This window comes from Pelodiscus sinensis, chromosome 3 (assembly GCF_052426305.1).
Source record: "Pelodiscus sinensis isolate ZL-2025 chromosome 3, ASM5242630v1, whole genome shotgun sequence".
NCBI classification, from domain to species: domain Eukaryota; kingdom Metazoa; phylum Chordata; order Testudines; family Trionychidae; genus Pelodiscus; species Pelodiscus sinensis.
The window spans coordinates 124993246-125013644 of NC_143054.1; the positions used below are offsets into that span (position 1 = coordinate 124993246).

At 43.0% G+C, this 20399-nt stretch overlaps 1 protein-coding gene across 3 annotated transcripts in view; it reads left to right on the top strand.

Annotated features, from left to right (window-relative positions):
- The window catches only part of PGBD5 (piggyBac transposable element derived 5), a 91952-nt gene that overhangs the window by 21124 nt on the left and 50429 nt on the right, over window positions 1–20399 (top strand). For all 3 annotated transcript variants that reach the window (XM_075924718.2, XM_075924717.2, XM_075924719.2), the window contains exon 2: window positions 19589–20016. In XM_075924718.2, coding sequence (XP_075780833.2) covers window positions 19589–20016 — 428 coding nt within the window. The remainder of the gene's footprint in view (window positions 1–19588; window positions 20017–20399) is intronic.

Consider the following 20399-nt stretch of genomic DNA (forward strand, 5'->3'; position numbering starts at 1 on the left):
ACTCCCAGAAGGGATGGGATTTCAGGTGGAAGGGGCGGAGCTGGGCAGCCAGCCCTCAGTGCCTCCTAGACCATGCCACCCTCCGCTTCTCCTGCATCATCCAGACCATGTTGCCCATGTCTCTGCTGCAGGGCTCCAGCCACAGCCTGTCACAGTAGCAGCAGTGGCTCGGAGACCCAGGCTCCTTTGAATCACTGGGCCCTGGGGCAGTTGCTCCCTTTGCCTCCCCCCTAGCATCCCTGTCAACGCACCTGCCTAGATGTGCTATATCAGAGCAACTGCACCAATACAGCTGTGGCTGGTCTGGTAAAGATTGTCTATGCCAACAGGAGACCGTTTCCCATTAGCATAATTATTCCAACTCCGCTTGAGGCAGTATGGCTAGTGCTTGTGTCCCCATAGCTTTCATCACTCAGGGAGGTGTCTTTGGCATATCATGGAGCGATGCAAGTTAGATCAGCTTAAGTGGTAATGTAGACTCACTCCTGGATCCTAAGCATGAACTTGGGCAGCTCGCCTGAGACACTGTGGCACCACTGCTAGGGTATACTTGGTATGCACTGGTTCAATCAAAGTTAGCCCATGAACATCTACATGAGCTGGAAATTACACCACCCAGCTGCAGTGTTGACATACCCACAGCCACCTAATTCCCAAGATAAGCCATTGCTGTCTCTCTCCTCATGCATTTGGGTAGGTAAAATTCATCTGCTCAAATGTTCATGTTAAACTGACTATAGAAGGGTCACAAGCTTAACCAAGACAAATTTAACTTACTCGCAGACATCTCTTTGGGCCTTTTGTCCCACTACTTAGTCGCATTTTTATAGGCATCGCTTCAGATTTTTAAAAGTGTAAAGTAACACTTTCAGTGGGAGGTCTGGGAGCAAATGGAGAGGTTGATATTTTAAGATCTACATCAGGAAGGAAAATCTGTGGAGAAAATTGAAGCTTGCTGAACAACACAAGCAAGTGATATTGGAATATTTAGGCTTGAGACGAGTAAACAGGACACACTGATGTGATAAAAACAGGACTATGATAAAGACCGATAAAGAATGTAATAAACCCAAGGGAAGAATGGAGAGTGCAGGAAAGACTGGAGCTTGGTGGCTTTAATGGCAAAGGGAAAGCTTTTTTTTTTCCTAGTCTGTATCACTAATTCTGTTTTACTTATGAGACAGCCCATTGTACAGTGATTGTGTTATGGATGAATTTCCGCTAGAGCACCAGTTGAAGACTGTTAAACCCCATTTTCATTCTTAGTGACACAGAGTAAAATCTCTCAATATTCAGATTTTAATCTAACATGTTAGGCATTGATCCAGGAAAGCATTTACGTACATAGTTTCTAAATGCAGTTGTTAGTCAGTGCGGATGCCATTGTACTGATATCAGAGTGCTTATTCCTGTAGTCTCATTGGAGCTAATGGGACATAAGCACATTGTTAAATATTTGGCTGTATTGAATCTGCTATGCCACTTTCATTAGCCTACCATTGCAAAAAAAGCAAACATGATTCTGGGATGCATGAATAGGAGTGTTCTGAGCAAGATACGAGGAGTCACTCTTCCACTCTACTCTGCGCTGATTAGGCCTCAGTTGGAGTATTGTGTCCAGTTCTGGGCACCACATTTCAAGAAAGATGGAGAAATTGGAGAAGGTCCAAAGAAGAGCAACAAAAACGATTAAAGGTCTAGAGAACATGACCTATGAGGGAAGACTGAAAGAACTGGGTTTGTTTAGTTTAGAAAAGAGAAGACTGAGAGGGGACATGATAGCAGTTAAAGTATTTAAAAGGGTGTTATAGGAGGAGGGGAAAAAATTGTGTACTCACAGTACAGACATCTGTATATGTCATTGTGGGAAAAGAAGTGAGGGGTGAAATCTTTTCTTATCATGCAATATAATGTAGACTTAAACAGAAAATAATGGATTTTTCCTGATTTTTTTCTCTTTCAGTTACAGAGCTCAGCCACAGACAATCTATTTTTCTGCTGTGTGTATATCTTTCTGCAGGTTGTTTGGCTGGAACTCCTGATCATTAGAAAACTGGTATGTTTAAGTAGGAACACACACGCAATATCGTTAGCGTGTTAACATTACAGCCTTTTAGGATACTCATTGTGGACATAAGGGTAGTTGGTACCTTGCATTGTTTTTGAGCTGCTGTAAACATAGAGATTAGAGAGGAGATCTATGGCCAGATCCTCAAAGGTTTTTTGGTGCCTAAACTTCCTTTGTTTCAGTGTGAGTTAGAAGCCTAAATATCCTTGAGGACCAAAGTCTAAGTCCGTTTTTTTTTTTATGGCTGCACAGGAGAGTGCGTCTCCCAATGGTCCCTGAGTGTTAGTCACTCAGCACAAATTGGGTTGACCATCCATTTATTTGAAAGTAAACATTTGATTCAAAGAAAAATCCATGGAAGCAGCAGTGTCAAGTTTAATTGACTCTTACTAGAATACGCCTAAGTCACATGTACTCCCCATCACTGAAATAACACTTAGGGGAATGATGCTTACAAGTAGGAATGGAGGCTTTGCAAAATGCGGTGTAGAGGGAGGAGGAAAAGAGGATAGAGGGGATGAGGGTGAAGTTACACTCGGATAGATCATTGTTGTACCCACTCTTGTATGTTTGCCCCAAATTTTGTACAAAGTGGGTCAAGTGAGGGGTCTATCAAAAGCTTAGTTTTTGCTGAATCTATTGATGCTATCTACATTACTGTATAATTTTTGTATTTGAAGTTAAGTATCGGCTATGTACTAGGGATGTAAATGACTAATTGACTGGTCTATTATCTGATAAGCAAAAACTCATCTGATAGTCGACACACTAGTTGACTAATCACTCCTCCCCCCCCCCCCGCCTCCATCACAAACAGGCAGCAAAGGGTGGGGAAAGAGGAGGAGGTGCTAGGGGGAGCTGGCTTAAAAGCCGTTCCCCCCCCCCCCCCCAGCTCCAGCTCCGTGGGAGGGGCAGGGGTGCAGCAGTGTTCCAACTTTGAAATGTACAGGAGCCCCGGCTGGGGTTCCTGTACACTTCAAAGCAGAAGCGTTCACATGGAGCCTGGGGTCAGCAGGGGACTCCCCGCTGGCCCCAGGCTCCATGCAGCATTTCAGTCTTTGAAATGCACAAGAGCCCCTGCTGGAAATCCCATCGACTATTCAATTAGTTAAATTTAGATAAACATCCCTACTATGTACTGGTATTCCACATATTTGCTTCGGAGATATCAACAGGTTTCACCTACTTACTGTGAAAGGGTGTCTAGTCAAGGGAATTGAAGTACCTGACTGACAGTGGACTTAAATAGTGCCAGTCCACATCGGAGAAATTTTTCTGTAAACTAAGGACTGAGTCAAGCATAGACAAGTGACTTGCTCATGTTTACACAGCATGTTCTTTGGAGTAAAATCTGAGGTATAAATTGACCTGGGACTGTGTGGCTGGTCCTTTGGGATCGGAAGAACCTGTTCGGATTTGGTGAGATTGGCTTTCATCGTCTCATCTGCAGAAGGTGTGGCAGTGGTGGGGGCACAGGAGAAGTTGGTGTGTCTGAGGGGATTGCTTGTGTGGCTTCTTGCTGGCCAGTGTGGTGAGTGGGAAGTGCTTTTTGTGACTGATCTGGTGCCTGATAATGGAGGACCCACAGTCTCGGGCTGTAAGTAGCCCTGGTTCTAAGCAATTTGCCCTGGTCTAACCCGCTCATCTGTGCCTCGGAAACCTATTATATTACAATGAGAAAGCAGTGAAAGGGAAATCTAGGGAAGATAAGACTGGTAGAGGATAAGAACCAAGACATAAAGAAAAAAAGTGAGGGATGTGGAGTGGCTGAAAGAGGAAGAGAGAGAGGCAAATTCTATTGTTACTCATTTGGGGAAAGGAAAGTGCGACCCCAGTGATGGGAGTTGCCTCCATGCATGCAGCAAGTCAGTGGCAGGATAAAAAGCAAAAGCTCAAACTCCCAGTCCCCTTCTGTAACACTGGATTTGCATTCTTTGGTGTTCAGGCAGTTCCAAAAGGAAGCATTCACTGATTTTGTGCACTGCCCGACAGAAAGACACTGCTTGCTTTCCACGTGGAGTTCAGAATTTTGCATGGTGTAATGTGTCGTCTTTATAAAACTTCCAGGATATTTATTTTATGAGCAAATATACTTTTCTGAATTATAGCCTGAGATTGTAAACAAGCCTTAACAAGGAAGAAATCTTAAACATTTTCCTTTAAGACACCCAAACAATAAATACAGTTAAGAAGCCAAACAACACTGCACCATTTTCATGATTAAGGCAATACTTTCACAAAAGTTCAGGTCATTCCAATCAATATTTTTGCTGTGTGAACCTTGAATCTGAAACTTCCATATTTCAATGTAATTAAAACTTCACCTTAACATTCTATTAACATTGGCCCTGAGCCTCATACAATTTTGAGAAATTGAGTCCATGTCATAAAATTTTGATCCAAATTTATCCAAAATGTAACCCAATAGAGAGACAGGGACCAGTTACAAAATTCAGAGGTGAATCAAGAGGTGAATTTCTGCAGAATTCAGATCTGGAGATTCGTCCCTAATAATTTTCATCTTTATATCTGTGTCTCTTCTCCTGAGCAACATGAAAAGGAAAACTGGAGAAAAATGCAATGGGTATTTTACACTTGTAAGAAAGATGCAGCCAGTAAATGACGTAAACCTTCTGTCACGCACGTTTCCATCTGCAGATGCCCTAAACTTGTGGCACAGAGAAGGAAATATTATTAAATATAAACAGCCTCACTAAGGATCAGGGTTCCCTGTTGTGTTAGGCACTATCCAAGACCTAGAATCTCTGCTCTGAATATTTTTACAATGAACGACTTACTTAATTTGTCTAGATGCTGATGCCACATGCCATCTTACCGTCCTTGACCAAAGGAAATGAAGCTTTGGGTCCCAGCAGGTTTATAGTGGCAAAAGAGATGCTGGCCATGCTCTTGGCTATACTTCTATAAGCCTCTTGGATGTCTTCTCTCCTTCCTACTGAGTCACCGAGTTAAGTACTTTAAGGAGGTAACTCAGATCTCTCATTTTAATGTGCCTATTTCATGAAGTGCTAGAACAGTGGATCTCAACCAGAGGTACACATACACCTGGGGGTACTTGAGTCATCTGGGGGATACATCAACTCATCTAAATATCTGCTCAGTTTTACAACAGGCTACATAAACACTAGCCAAGTTGTACTAGCTAACATAATCAATGGTAACAATATGAGAAATTTTGCAGTCTTTCAGTGACAGCATGCTGTGACCCTCATGGTTTTTCTCTTATTTTGTAAGCAAGTCATGTTTTAAGTGAGGTGTAACTTGGGAGTACGTAAGACAAATCAGACTGAAAGGGATACAGTAGTCTGGAAAGGTTGAGAGCCACTGCTCTGTAACTGCTATGAAATCCACAGTGAGGGATGTGTGTTGCTTGCTTCCGTTACAAGCTTCAAGACGTTCCTGTTATTACAATTCCAAAAGGAATGTAGGGAGTTTTGAACACTGTGGGCATTATTGGTCTCTGTGTTGGCAGACTAAGCAGAGAAGAGAAACACTGACTGTATATGGAATTTGAGTCTCAACGGATGGAATCTGTTGGAGTCAGAGTTGGGACCAATTGGCAGGGAAGTGTGTATGTGGGGGAGAAGTGCTGTGGTGCTGCCTATCCTATGCTTCTTGGCACTCCAGGATTGTTAGCCCTTCACAAGCACTGTCTGCAAACACACACAGACACAGGGAGGTTCATGGCAATAGGGTAAACTGAACCTTTTGAGGGACACTATTTCCTTTTCTTATCTCAGCCATATAAAATTGAAATTGGGTGAAAGGGAGCCGACTGTAGGTCTGAGCTGACAAACCCTCCCTCCAAAAGAGGCCAGGATTTTTACTCCTTATGAGCTTGTCTCCATGGCTCAGCCTCTGCATCCACCTCCCCCCCCCCCCCTCCCCCCCCCCCCCCCCCCCGCGCTCTGATGTCCTGTGACAGCTGTGCAGTGCCGTGGCGGACTCGACAGAAGCATCATGACAGGTGCTTATCAGTTATGCCTCCTGCACACAGTCATTGGAAAGAGGTTGCAACGGTAGTGTTCTGTTGCGGAGGGAAGCTGATGCTATTTTGAGACACTGCTCTGTTTTCACTGCATTGAATGCCAATGATTTGTGTGGCTCACTCTGCAATGGCCACTCCTGCAGATCCTTCCCCAGAAGTGTGTGTGTGGGGGGGGGGAGGGGTAAACATGCACACTTCACCCTGAATTTAACAGGTGCATGCCGGAAGTGTAGGCTGCAGCTCACTGAGTCCAGCAGTGCCTCTGCACTGGTAATTGTGCCTCTTGTGCAGTTAAAATTAAGAAATACTGTTTTCTCTTATCAAGGAATGATTAATTTAGCATTTAGCAGGCTTACTGGAAAGACTAAGCAGTCAGCTGTACATGACTCACTGTGCATTCCATGTGGTAAGAGGATTAAGAATGTTTACACACATGGAATAGAGAAAGGAGTGGCAAACCTGTTTGGCCACTCCAATAGCGTGAGTTCAGAAGTGCAAACAACCCACTTGGCTGGGTTTGTGTCCAGAGAGAGAGAGAATGGTAAAAGCAACTTAAGAGGGGCAGAAAATCCAGTGGGAACAATAGGACAGAAAAACAGAAGTGTACCCAATGAAAAACATGTCTAAAGACTGGGGCGGAGGAAAGGAACAGGGATAAGGAGAATACACACAGGTAAACACAGCGTGTGTGTATATATAGAGTAGGTTTTGCAGGTGCAACAGGGTGGGTTTATCCAGGTTAAGGGCTGCTCCTTAACCCTTTTGTCTCTAGTGTGGGGTTTGAATACCCATCTCAGAGATGACTGCTTTTCTTTCCCTAACAGAGCACATAAGTTTCTCTAGCTAGACAAATGTCTTTGTTTTGACACTAATCTCCTGTGTAAAAAAAAAAAAAAAGAGATTTAGAGCTAGAGAAAAATCTCATGACCGTAAGCTGGTCTGAGGCTCACCACCTATTTGTCAATGGAGGGAGCCAGAAGTTTGAGAATTGGGGAAACGTTTTTTATATTTGAGCTCTCAAGAGAAGAGAGCACCCTACTGTGTCAGCTGTTGGTGCCCCACTTCAGTTGGTGCAAGCACTACTGATGAGGATGTGCACCACTGACACGAGGGTGTGCCAACAGCCGATTTAATTACTGTGGGGGCTGCGAATCATCCCCTAATTTAAGTCATCTAAATTTTGTAGAGTAGACACGCCTGAAATCTACCTTACTACAGGTTGAACCTCTCTAGTCTGGCACACTCAGGACCTGATTGGTGTTGAACCAGAGAATCGGCCAAACCATGGAAGGTCAATATTGTCTAGCGGCATCATCAACACTTCCACTGCTTACTGGGCTCTTAAACATTTGGGGTAAACTAAAGCTAACTAACAGCACAACAGTGAGAGCAGGACTGGTGGCTGTAAACAAATTTTATGGGACCGGGGGAAACGTCACTACACCTACAATAGACATCCTACTAACTAAAAGCATGCTAGACCACAGATGTTGCCAGAACAGAGTGTGTCAGACCAGAGAGTTTCAACCTACAGTACTGTTTTTTAAAAAGCTGGACACCCCAGTTCTAGTTAAAGCACTGCAGAGCTGCCTGGATTTTCAATTGATTTTATATTTTTACTTCAGGTGATTTACATTTTAAATCAATGTGAACAAAGCCCCATACAAATCCTTCATGAGATTAATTCACAGCAATAAGTCCATTTCTTTGTGGCATGTGTGTGTTTTGCATGTACATGTAGGCATTAACCTCAAAGCTTTTAGCATCTCATTATATAGGTTACTCCTTCATTGACTTTTATTTATGAATGACAAATTAAATGTCAATAGAAATGTAGCCATGTTAGTCTGGTGTAGCTGAATCAAAAAACAGGACTATGTAGCACTTTAAAGACTAACAAGATGGTTTATTAGGTGATGAGCTTTCGTGGGCCAGACCCACTTCCTCAGATCAAATAGTGGAAGAAAATTGTCACAACCATATACAGGCAGTCCCCGACTTACGCCGGATCCGCACTTACGAACGGGGCTCTCTCGCCCCGGAGCTCGCAGGCAGCAGGACGGCCCAGAGCGCAGCGGTCCCGCCACCTCGACCTCCGGGGCGAGAGAAGCTGCTCCGGGTGCCCCTGGTCTGCTGGGGACCGTCTCCAGCAGACCAGGGACACCTGGAGCAAAGCCGGGGAGGCGGAGGGGTCCCGCGCCTCTGAGGCTTTGCTCTGGCAAAGCCAGGGAGGCGCGGCACCCCGCCGCCGCTGCCGCTTTGCTCCCGGTGCCTCTGGTCTGCTGGAGATGGTCCCCAGCAGACCAGAGGCACCAGGAGCAAAGCCGCAGCGGTGGTGGGTCCCGCGCCTCTGAGGCTTTGCCACAGCAAAGCCTCAGAGGCGCGGCACCCTGCCGCCACTGTGGCTTTGCTCCTCGTGTCCCTGGTCTGCTGGGGGGGGGGGAGGGGCGCAGCTAGTGTGCCCCCCTCCCCAGCAGACCAGGCTTTTGTTGGGGACCCTGGGGTAGAGCAGCTGGGGTGCTGCCGGGTTGGTCCTGCAGGGACCTACCTGGCAGCCCAGCTGTTCTGTCCCAGGCTCGAGATTCAGCCGCTGTTGAAACTGATCAGTGGCTGATTCCAGGAAGCTGGGGGCAGAGCAATTCTGCCTCCAGCTTCCTGTAGTCAGCCCCTGGTCAGTTTCAGCAGCAGCGGCTGAATCTGGAGCCAGTTCCGACTTACATACAAATTCAACTTAAGAACAAACCTATAGTCCCTATCTTGTACGTAACCTGGGGACTGCCTGTATACCAAATGATACAATTAAAAAGATGAATACACATGAAAAGGACAAATCAAACTTCAGAACAAAAGGGGGAATGGGGGGGGGGGGAGGTAAATGTCTGTGAGCTAATGATAGAGGTGATAATTGGGGAAGCTATCTTTGTAATGGGTAAGGTAATTAGATTATTTATTCAAACTCAGGTGTAAAGTGTCGAATTTAAGCATGAATGACAGTTCAGAGGATTCTCTTTGAAGTGAAGTCTTAAAAGGTCTTTGAAGCAGGATGCAGGGAAGCAGGTCGTTGAGACAATGTCCTTTCTGGTTGAAATGGCAAAAAACTGTTTTTTCTTTGTGATCCTGTCTGATATCTGTTTTGAGGGCATTGATCCTTTGGCGAAGTGTCTGAGACGTTTGTCCAGTGTACATAGCAGACGGACACTTTGGCACATGATAGCATAAATTATATTTCTGGATGCGCAGGAATATGTGTTCTTGATCTTATAACTCACTTGGTTAGGTCCAATAATGGTATCAGCAGAATTAAATGTCCTAATTCTTGGCATGGAAAATGTAGTATGCCATTTCCCTTCTTCACACACACCTCTCTCTTTTGTAAGCAGGCTCCTAATAATGAGCTGGGAATGGCTGATGGGGGTGGATTCTCTTTTAATGGTTAAAGAATATTAGTAAGTGACAGGTTTTTAATGATTCTGCTGACCGAGGAGCAGTAGAATTGAATATATTTCTTTAATCATATTTTACCAGGAATAACAAGCCTGAAGGTACTTCATGTCAGTAAGCGCTCACAAAGTAAATCCTTCTCATGAGCAGATATTTCCAATCCAAAGCAGTATATGCTGGGGATTTTGCTTTGAGTCCCTTTTAATTGTAATGGGCGTGACTCTGCTATAAATACCTCAGTGCTGCTTTGAAGAATTGCCACATAAATGTGCACACATCAGGCTGTAGGTGCAGCTGTGCAACAGCACTCTTTATGATTTACTGAAAGCAGTCTGCGAGCTTTTTTGAAGTCCCCTCTTTTGAACGCTGCCCCAAACCTGTTAGGTATGTTTGCTGGACTGTGAGATGCAGCCGGTGGAGAGTGCAGTGGAATGTTAATTTAAAAAATGCAGCAACACAAAGAGGGGATGGAACAGTTAAAATATAAAGCTCAAGCATAGTTGACAAGGAGCATATTTTCCTAGCCTTGTGTCCAAATGGTAAACAGATGCATGAAGTATAGACTACAATGTAAGGCATTAGTTTTAATGTCAGTAGTGCTGCCTTAACTTTGTTTGTATAACGTTACCCATGAATCCTGAGGCACAAGTAGTGGGAGGACAGGTCCTGTTTGGGTGCTAATGCTGCCGACTGGCAGATCCGCCCACTAGAAATAAGCTATACATATAATTAAATAGATCAACATTATCAGCTGTGGGCTTTTTGTTCTTTCCAACTCACTGGTCCCAGCCTGAAGGTTTGGTTTGTTTTCAAAATGATAAACACAAGGAAATATTTAATTAAATGTTTAGGTGCTGAATTAAATCAGCTAAAGAAAATCAAGTGATATGAACGACTTTACTCTTTATCCCCGCCCCTTCTCGTGCCAAAACATTTGGTGGCATATAGTTAACAGACAACCTCTGGTAACTTTTTGACTGAGTCAAAAGCTGTTAGCCTCAGCAGCCCAGACTTTTTCCGACTGGATTCATTAACAGCAGTAGCAAACTACAGACCGATGTATGTTTGTTTGCCCCATCTGAATGGAGCTGGTGTTCTTAGGCCAGGCAAGAAATAGGCTGTGTGGAGGCTGAAGGGTGAGTTTTGGCAGCTGGGTTTAGCATTTATCTGTGGAGTTAAATAGGGCTCACACACCTGCAGTACACTCAGTAATGAAAAAAATTATAAACAATCAAGACCACTTTGAGCTACATAGTACAAGTATGATTCTCCTCTTACCTGCACCAGATTTATAATTTAGGAATCAATCCTGTTTTATACTTTCATAGGTGAAAGTAAAATTAGATCCTAATTTTGGCAAAGAACCAGACTTCATTGTGCTAAGACATTTAATCTAACACATCACAGATAATTTCACTCTGCTATGGAGGTAACAGCAATGCAGCCGTCTTTAGAAGTGAAGCTACGTTGTCCATACCTTGGTGCAATATTATCTTTCGGTGTGTGTGTGGGGGGGGAACTAGAGAATCTAAACATGCAGTTTTGCATTCAGCTTTAGCCCACAACAACCAGCTCTACATTCTGTTTATGGCTAGTACTCAAGATGCCATGTGTAGATCGCTTTATTGCTAGTGCTGTAAAGGAAACTATCAGGTTTAATGCTGGGGAGGAAAGGAGAGGGGCAATTCACTGGAATAGGCTCTGAACAATTCTTTATGATGCTGTTACTGAGGTGGAATGGAAGCATTGTGACAGAGTGCCATTTATTTATGGAGTTTTAGCAGCTGCAGTCAAGTCATATTTCACTAAAGTACTATCAAACAAGCTAACCTGAAAAGAAAATTAAAACAAAAAGGATATTGTGACAGGGTGATCTCCCTTTAAGAGCAGGGTGTGATGGGAACTGCAAGATATAAGTTTCTAGAAGGAAGCTAGCTTGGCATAGATTTGGGTGGAGGAAAGATCTGCCAGTTCAATAGAATTACATGAGTTTATACTAGCTGGGATCTGGTTCCATATTTATAAAATATCCATTGGGTTTTGGAATATCAAACAGATTTGGCTTCACTGCTGCTTAGTTTTTAAGGAATGGGAAAAATCCCTGCACCAACAGTTGAATACAGTATAATGGGGGGAGGGGTAGCTCAGTAGTTTGAGCATTGGCCTGCTAAACCAAGGGCTGTGAGTTCAATCCGGGGGGAAGAGGAGAGCACTTAGGGATCTAGGGCAAATCTGTCAGGGATGGTACTTTGTCCTATTGTGAGGGCAGAGGGCTGGACTTGATGACCTCTCAAGGTGCTTTCCAGTTCTATGAGAGGTATATCTCCATATATTAAAAAAACCAGCACTCTTTAGTGCTTATCTATAGTCCCCCAAATTAAACTTCCCATTACATTGTAATGTCAGAGTTAAGTGGATGAATGGACTCATGGGAACTCCTCCCCAACTACTGGGAACAGGGAAGGTTAAAAACTATTTCCATTTCATAGGAAATTCTGACACTTCAAAGTTTCAGTGCTAGGTGAAAAAAGGAACCTTATTATGTAACAACCCAAACAGGGATTTGTCTGTGTCTTTACAAATCAGATGGTGTGTCAATCTACTGCATAATTATCTATTATTTAAGCTTCAAAGGTGGACGGTTTAGGATTCTATCAGTGCCTACCAACGTACTTTGACAGGTGCAAGTTGTATCAATCACCCTGGTCACTGAAGTTGCTGTAGCCCAGAGAAGGCTGCAGGCTTAACTAGAATCAAGCAACCAGTTACTAGTGTGGATTGACACTTGGTGGCAGTTGTTGGGCTAACAAGGTAATTCTTTGGGTTTGTAATCGGAATGGGGAAGCTCAGAGGGTCAAAGGCTTCTTCTGCTATACATCCATTCTGGCTACATCTACACTACGAGTTTTCTCGGCAAAAACTATACTAATGAGTGACTCATTTGCATGAGTCGTGATCTCATTTGCATATTTTCTGCCAATCGGTTTTTGCACTGGGGTTTTTGTGAAAAAGCAAGCTGTGTGGAAGTTTTCTTTTTGCACAAAAAACCCTTTTATGGGGCATAAGGATCTTGCGGGAAAGGGGGTTTTGATGTTTTCTTTTTGCGCAAAAACAGATTGGCAGAAGATATGCAAATGAAATCACGACTTGTGCAAATGAGTCCCTCATTAGCATACTTTTGCAGCGAGAACTCTTAGTGTAGACGTAGCCTATACGTCCTGACCTGGTTTGAAACAGATGATTGAAGGGGCATGTGATGGAATGGAAAGAGAGGGCATGTATTTGTATCTGAGAGACAAGGAGAGCTGTGTAGGCAGCATTGCTCCCTAGGTAGCTGAAGCAATGCCCTTTGACATGCACCTTATCAAACTGCTTGCCGTCCAGTTATAAACGTTGTTGGTGAGTTATGAATGATAGGAGGGTAATGGGAACTGAGGAAAGGATGTCAAATATTTTGCATATATGAAATTAAGCTAGTTTAAGCATGTGCTTCCCCAGCCTTATTAATTAAGCAAATAGAGAAAAATTAATTTGAATTTCACTTTTTAAAAATAATCTGCTGAATATAATTTGCCTGGAAGTGCCAGAAGACTAGTTCTTAAGGCCCCAGTGAAGATTCTGTACCTGCTGAGTAGGGTTCCAAGATGATGCAGGGGACCATCTCTGTTGTTTTTATTTGCATGATCAGATCCTAAATGTTCTTGTTTTTTGTTTTCTCAAGCCTCCTAGTATACTTTGTGTGTGTGCAATGTATTTCTTGTGGCAGACTGTGTGTGCAGATTGAGCAAAACAGCTGCAATAAAAGGCAAAAGATTTATACAAGCTGAAGAGAAACCAGATAAAGCTGGAGTTCACTCTTTAGTGCACACAGTATAAGGACTAGTGTCCCATATCTGTTCCTGAATCAGGGCTCCAGAGTAGAGGCTCTCTCTGCCTTTGCTTCCTCACTGTCTTCATGACTGATTTTTTTCCCTCCCTTCCCACCGAAGCAAAGAAGCCATTGGAGATGGACATTATTTCCACATGCATAGTATAAAATTAAACCCATTTGTGGGGCAAGTTGTTGTTGTTGTTGTTGTTTCAGCCATCTGCAGCTGATTTGGTACCTCATTTGAAAAAGGAAGGTGATAGAGAGACAAATTGTATTTTGATTCAGAAAATTTGAATTTTCCATGTACTGCAACATGTGCTTTTTAAAAAGCGTAAGGCATCAAATTAAGCCATACTGCCTACAATATGTCTGAACTTTTTGTACATTTGTCTATGGGATACATGCTAGATTATAGCAGTAGGCACTACAGAGTGACCTAGCCACACTCAACCAACCAAATACCCGCATTGTTCAAGCCAAATAGCCACGCATGGTTAGCGAGTTGGACACCACAGTGCTAGAATCGCTCTCCCCGGATTTTTTCCAGGGTAATGAAGTCCCATTTATTCAAAGATAATGGAGGATCTATAATTTGTTCAGCTAAATAAATTTTGGATAAATAGGGACTCCTCTGTGTAAAAGCTATACACCTGGATTTGACCCAACTTCAGAGAACTTTTGGATAAGCATGACTCAAAGAAAGTTCTGCTGCAATTTGTAACTAAAGGGGCAAACCCACAGATCAAGGCTTGTTGCAGTTTACTCCCTGTATACAGAATAACAGGTGTACTTTAATAGGTGGCACGCCTATTAAAGAAGGTGCCTAAAGAAGCTTGCTGACTTATCTTTAGGCTGGCCACTTCAGCATGTAACATTTTGTAGTGTAAAAGTGCAATTATCGTTGCCTTTAAAAAAAAATCCTCTGAAAGAACCTTGTGGGGTTCCATATTTTAACTGGAAAAATTTAACAAATGAATTTAAGACAATAGGGGTGGACAGATGCCCTTGCAAATGACATTTAGCCAACACTGTGTAGATGTGCAGGACAGAGATGAATTCAGTTCATTCTTCCATAGCTGTGAGTTCTACATGGCTGACTGTAGTAAAATCTTATTTTTGTCACCATAGAAAGCAAATAGGACTCTGTATAAGCACAGAGGTAAAAGGGCTAGATAAAAGGGTGTTGCTTTTACACAATCACTTTTCAAAGTAAAGCCACACTTTAGTGACAGCTTTTGAAAATGTAATTACACACAACTGTCTATTTTGTACTCCAGACTGCATAACCAACCTCCTGCAAATGGAGCCCAATATATACATACTCTCAATATCCCCATGTCTCAAACAGAGTATTTCACCTTCATAAAGTCCTCTATCATATGAACATATCTGTTGCCCTGCTCCCAGCCTGCTTCTAGTAAGAGCAGTGATTAGAGTTGCCTTCCTCATCACCCCCTATAGGATGCTTATAACTAGTATTCCTGGGGGAATTCCATGCCTAAAAATTCTGCACACTATTTTGATTATGCTGTGTTATTTTGACATATAAAATATGCAGAATCATGCCAGTTTCAGTTATTTTGATAATTTTTCATTCATAAGTATGCCTGTAATAGTACATGCCAAAATTGAATAATTTATTTACACTACAGTATACAATGCATTCTCTACACCCCTCAGAAACAAAGCAAAGGCTTGGGAGGCAGCGGAGGAGCTTAGGGGTGAACCTGGAAAATGGTTGGGTATGGGAGGGAGAAATATGGAGCGGTGTTTTTTTTGGGAGGAAGATTGTTGGGGAGCTGCCCCCATGCTGACCCCTAGCCTCTCCTATATCTGCACATCTCAGGCAGGCATAGTTGCCCCAGTCCTGTGTCCCTGCACCCCCTCCTCCCCATTTATCCAGGCATAACTGCCTCTGTCCCCATGTGGCCCTGTACTCCAATTGAGTCAGGAACTGAATGCTGTCACCCCACTAGCTTCTGTGCCCCACTGCCCCATTATGTCCCCTCCCCCCGCTATATATCATGACTTCTCATCTGGCCCCACTGGTGAGGCACAGTGAAGAAAGGCTCTTCTCTCCCTTTCTGAGATTGGCTGCTTGGGTCTGAGAGCCCACTGTCCTATCTTCTGGTGCCCTTGGTGGGCAAAAGGTATAACTGCAGCTTCTCCCAGGAGTATAATTAAGCAAGGCTTTTTATATAACCAGTATATATGGTTGCTCACAATGTCCCTATTATCAAAGAGCCATACCTAGTGGGCAACAGAGGAGCTTAATTAAGTGATATCCAAAAGAAAATGTAAATGTTTCCATAAATATTGATCCTTTTTCTGTTTCTAGCTGCTTGGTGCTACCCTTCCTTCACAGCTGTTCTGAACATCAGCCTGTGGATAATTCCTAAGTATCACATTTGAGGGTGTAATTCAAAGTAGTGAGGTGTTATGAGCTGCCCTGCAACTTAGGGTACCTCTCCAAGTTTTGCTGCTGCAGCCTCTAACCTGTAGTGTTCACAGTTAATCCACTAGGTCACACCCTGAGTTTGTGTATAACCACAGCCCTAAATCAGCAACTCTGACCCCAACAGCCTGTCAATAAACACCAGATACACTGACTTCCTGCAGCCTTTGTTACTACTTGCAAGGTGACCCCAATACACTCCCAGTCCCAGTTTACAACCTCCCCTGACCATGTGTTCTTCACTGTCCGGCCCTTTCCTGGATAGTTCAGATGTTATAGATTAATTGCTGCTGTAAGGGGTCAATATGCAACCGTTTGCTACTTTAATTGGAGTTAGTTACCAAACAATACAGTGTAAACACAACACTGGATTACTTTGATTGGAAATTTAAGGGAGTACAAATGCAAGGTATTGAATTCAGAAAATGCTTTTTAGTAAATAAACTTAAATTACTTACTTTGAGGTGAAATTCCTTAGCACGAGTTCCCAGCAACAAAGCTGACCAAGTTCTCATTTGGGGCTCTGTCCCTAAAGTTTGAAGGGCTGGTTTCTTTGTCATCTTACATGAAAAAGTGAGCAAAAGAGAGAATCTGGGGGGTGTTTTGGCCCTTACTTCTGTAGTTTTGTCACCCTTGGAAATGCATCTTCCTGAGTTCTCTCTAGATAAAAGTCCTGCTATCCATGAGGGTGGTAACAGGGAACCTTGTGGTAAGAGAGATTCCATGTTGGTTTCTAAAATGCAGATTAATCTGTACCTGTCCTCCATTGGCTGCCAAAGAATGACCACTTGACTAGTGATTGGCAATCTGCACCTGTCCTCCATTGGCTGCCAAAGAATGACCACTTGACTAGTGATTGGCAATCAGCTTTGACACCTGGATAAAACATCACCTTGTCCTTTGTCTGTGAAACAGGTTTACTCCCTCCCCAGACTTGTCTGAAACACATTTGAGTCATTTCAGCTTGCATTCTTATCATATGTAATGTTATTGACCAACGAGTTGTTGGTTTTCTAATACCTGTCAAGGCATATTTTGCAGAAAGATTATTACAATGCTATGTAGGGTGTGAAGACAAGGGTGTGCTGTTGCACTGTGACTTGTGCTTTGTGATCCTTTGTAGTCCACTTTGCCTTACAGAAATTATTTCAGTCCAGCTTGGGCAGACAGGTGTACAGAACTTACATTTCTTGACTATTGATTGCTTAATTTTGCAACCTTAGCATTTTTAGTATCATTTTTGATGGAGTTAGAATAACTTAAAGGTGGTTCTTGTTTTCTAGAGACCATTATTAAATAGCTTGAGCTTAACAGAAAACTGAAGCTGAAAAAAGTATCTAAAGCAAACACAGTTTGATATTAAGTCAGCCCTTAATCTCTTAGGCTGTGTCTACACTGGGCCACTTATTCTGGAAAATCAGCTGCTTTTCCGGAATAAGCTGCGAGCGGTCTACACTGGCCCTTGAATTTCCGGAAAAGCAACGATGCTCTACTGTACAAAATCAGCCACTATTCCGGAAAAACTATTCTGCTCCCGCTCGGGCATAAGTCCTTATTCCGGAACACTGTTCCGGAAAAGGGCCAGTGTAGACAGCCCAGTAGTCTTTTCCGGAAAAAAGCCCTGATGGCGAAAATGGCGATCGGGGCTCTTTTCCGGAAAAGTGCGTCTACATTGGCCACAGACGCTTTTCCAGAAAAAGGGCTTTTCCGGAAAAGCAGCCTGCCAATGTAGACGCTCCTTTTCTGGAAAAACTGAAAACGGAATAGTATTCCGTTTTAAGCAATTCCGGAAATTCATGCCAGTGTAGACACAGCCAAAGGGTATATCTACACTTGCACCCTAGTTCAAACTAGGGATGCAAATGTAGGCATTCAAAATAGTCAATGAAGCGGGAATATAAATGTTAACATTAGTTCAAACCAAGGGGTTTGGTTCGAACTAATGCATCCCAGCGTGCACTTTTATTTTCGAAACAGCTATTGATCGGAGTAACGTGCCGGCGAGATCACACTAATGAAGTGTGGGATATTTAAATCCCTGCTTCACTGACTATTTCGAATGCCTGCATTTACATCCCTAGTTCAAACTAGGGTACAAGAGCAGACATACCCTTAGCTATTGCCAAGTCAGGAGGAAGCCCTCAAGGAGAAATCTAACCGTGCAGTCCCAAACTAAAGGGGGTTTTAATGTATCTTTATGATCTAAAAATCACAGGATTTCACACTTCTCTCCTTTGAGTCTTTGACATTCATGCTGAAGCAGGACCTAAGCAGTCAGTGCTGGCAAGGAAAACCCTTTCCTGTTGTTAACCAGAACTTCAAATGCTAATGTCTGCTCAAACGTTATTAGAGGAACTGGAGCCTGTACACATACTTAGTGTAGGAGACACTGTACTGAGTTAAGAACCTAAAGCTAATTAAAACATTAATTGTCATGCTTTCAGTGTACATTTTATTTTATCTAACAGGGAAAAAAAAAGACTTGAACCTTCCATTTTCTCTGCTTTTCAGTCAATAACCAAAGTAACTAGAGGGAAGGAGTGGAAGGCTTATCCTTTGCGTGGATGATATGCTGAATAAGGAACAATTCAGCAAGAATCCTATATAATGCAAGATAGAAAAGCGTGTCCCTATGCTGCTTTCTTTAGTATTGTACAAAAGCATTATCTTGCTCTGGTTAAAGTCAATGGCAACATTCCATAACTTCAGAGGGTACAGAATCAGACTGACAGATCCTGTGGCCTATATCCTGTGGTGATGTATATAATGTTGCACCAATGAGTAGTAATCAGCAATATGCTGGTAGTGGCATCCAAGAATAACACTGGAAAATGACAAAGGGATGGTAGTGGACAGCAAATTAGACAGGAGCTAGAAATGTAGTAAAGATTTTTTTAAAAAATCAGGTTTTGACTACAAGAGAATTACATCACCTGGCACAGAGACAAGAATCTGTCTCCGTGTGACTGTGGTGTGCCTAGTACATTGCATTTGTGGTACAATTTTCTTTAGAAGACAGACGAACTGGAGAGAATTCAGAGAGGAGCAATGACAACAATTAGGTAAACTGATTGCTGGAAACACTGATATGTGGGGAAAGATTAAGCCAAGCTACACATGTCTAGCATTTTTAGAGACTAAGGCCGTGTTTACACCATGGGGACTACAGTGACATAACTACAGCTATACCAGCATAACCCTGTAGTGTAGACACAGCTTTCAGTGATGGAAGGGGTTTTCCACTGTAAGGGCACCACCTTCTCGAGCAATGGTAACTAGGTCAACAAAACTTCAGTTGCTCTGATCAGCATTGCTCAGGGGTGTGGATTTTTCACATCCCTGAGTGCTGTAGCTATGTTGACCTACATTTTAAATGTAGATTAAGCCTATGAGAGAATGTGATAGGCATAAATACTGAAGGGGAGGAAATATTTAGTGTTATACAGGGGATGTAACCAGAAATAATATGGAAACTAAGGCTGAATTTTAGGAAAAATTTCCTCTCTCAAACTGGTTACTCAGTGGGATACTTACTGATTGGTTACTAACAAGGGAAGTGGCCCAAATCCCATTACTTGGAACTTTGTGTAAAGACTAGACCAATGTGCTGTAGTTAATTCTCCTGCACAGACTGAGAGCAAAGGAGTGGATGATCTAATAGTTGTTCGTTATCAATATGACTGACTACCAGGATGAATAGTTCACCAGAAATGAGCTTGTTTCCCCTCCCCACTTTTGTTCTAGGTCCAACCCGTAAAATGCCCCCAACTGCCAGTGCCATGGACTTCTTTCAGCTCTTTGTCCCTGACAATGTACTAAAGAACATGGTGGTACAAACCAACATGTATGCCAAGAAATACCAGGAGAGATTTGGCAGAGATGATGCTTGGATGGACGTCACGCTAACAGAAATGAAAGCCTTCCTAGGTTACGTGATCTCAACAAGCATTCACCACTGCGAGTCCGTCCTCAGCATTTGGAGCAGTGGCTTCTACAGCAACAAGAGCATAGCACTGATCATGACGCAGCCACGGTTTGAGAAAATCCTGAAATACTTCCACATTGTGGCCTTCCGTTCCAGCCAAACGACACATGGCCTCTACAAAATCCAGCCCTTTCTGGACTCTCTGCAGTATAGCTTTGATGCTGCTTTCAGACCTTCACAAACCCAGGTAAGAGTTAACTTATTGGCAGTTATTTTAGCTTGCTCTAGATTATTTACCAGTGACCATTAATACTGAAACGGCAGAGGAGTTGCCTGTAGAAAGATTTAGACATAAGTATGGAGACACTGCAGTGAGATTATTACTGAGCATAAGTGGCACCTTCTTGTCCTTCTAGCTCTGCTCTCTTGAGCAAAAGTCTGAGAGGCTGCAATTCTCACAACAGCAGAAGTTGCAAGTGTTCAGCCTTTCAGGGTTTGGCCCTATCTTTTGAGCCATGTCCTTTGCCTTTTTGATCAAACTATAACAAGAGTCTGGTGGCATTTTAAAGACTAACACATTTATTAGGGTGTTAAGGCTTAAGCTTTTGTGAGCTACAACTCACTTCCTCA